General features: G+C 53.1%; 1 protein-coding gene across 1 annotated transcript; it reads left to right on the forward strand.

The window, feature by feature from the left end:
* Nucleotides 1–234: 234 nt before the first annotated feature.
* Nucleotides 235–524, forward strand: LOC104129789 (ephrin-A2; the record flags this gene model as incomplete). Its single annotated transcript, XM_009642758.2, has 1 exon — nucleotides 235–524. A coding segment is annotated over one exon (290 nt), but the record flags the coding sequence as incomplete, so codon positions are not given.
* Between the last annotated feature and the right edge of the window lie 24 nt (nucleotides 525–548).

The raw sequence follows: 548 nt of genomic DNA on the forward strand, positions 1-548 counted from the left end.
CCCCCTTTCCCTGGGTATATTTAAAAGAAGTGTAAATGAGGTGCTTAGGGCCAGGGTTTAGTGGTGGGATGGCAGGGTTGGGTTAAAGGTTGGACTCAATGATCTTAAAGGGCTTTCCCAACCAAAGTGATTCTGTGATTGTATGATTGTATGATTGTATGATTGTATGATTCTATGATTCTGTGATTCTATGATTCTATGATTGTATGATTCTATGATTCTATTCTCCCGCAGGTTTCACCGTGGGGACTACACGGTGGAGGTGAGCATCAACGACTACCTGGACATCTACTGCCCGCACTACGAGGAGCCGCTGCCCGAGCGGATGGAGCGCTACATCCTCTACATGGTCAACTACGAGGGGCACGCGTCCTGCGACCACCGGCAGAGGGGCTTCAAGCGCTGGGAGTGCAACCGGCCCGACTCCCCCAGCGGGCCCCTCAAGTTTTCGGAGAAGTTCCAGCTCTTCACCCCCTTCTCACTGGGCTTCGAGTTCAGACCCGGCCACGAGTACTACTACATCTGTGAGTGGGGGGCGCCCCATGGGG

This window comes from Egretta garzetta, unplaced genomic scaffold, assembly GCF_000687185.1.
Source record: "Egretta garzetta isolate BGI_Z169 unplaced genomic scaffold, ASM68718v1 scaffold1210, whole genome shotgun sequence".
NCBI classification, from domain to species: Eukaryota; Metazoa; Chordata; class Aves; order Pelecaniformes; family Ardeidae; genus Egretta; species Egretta garzetta.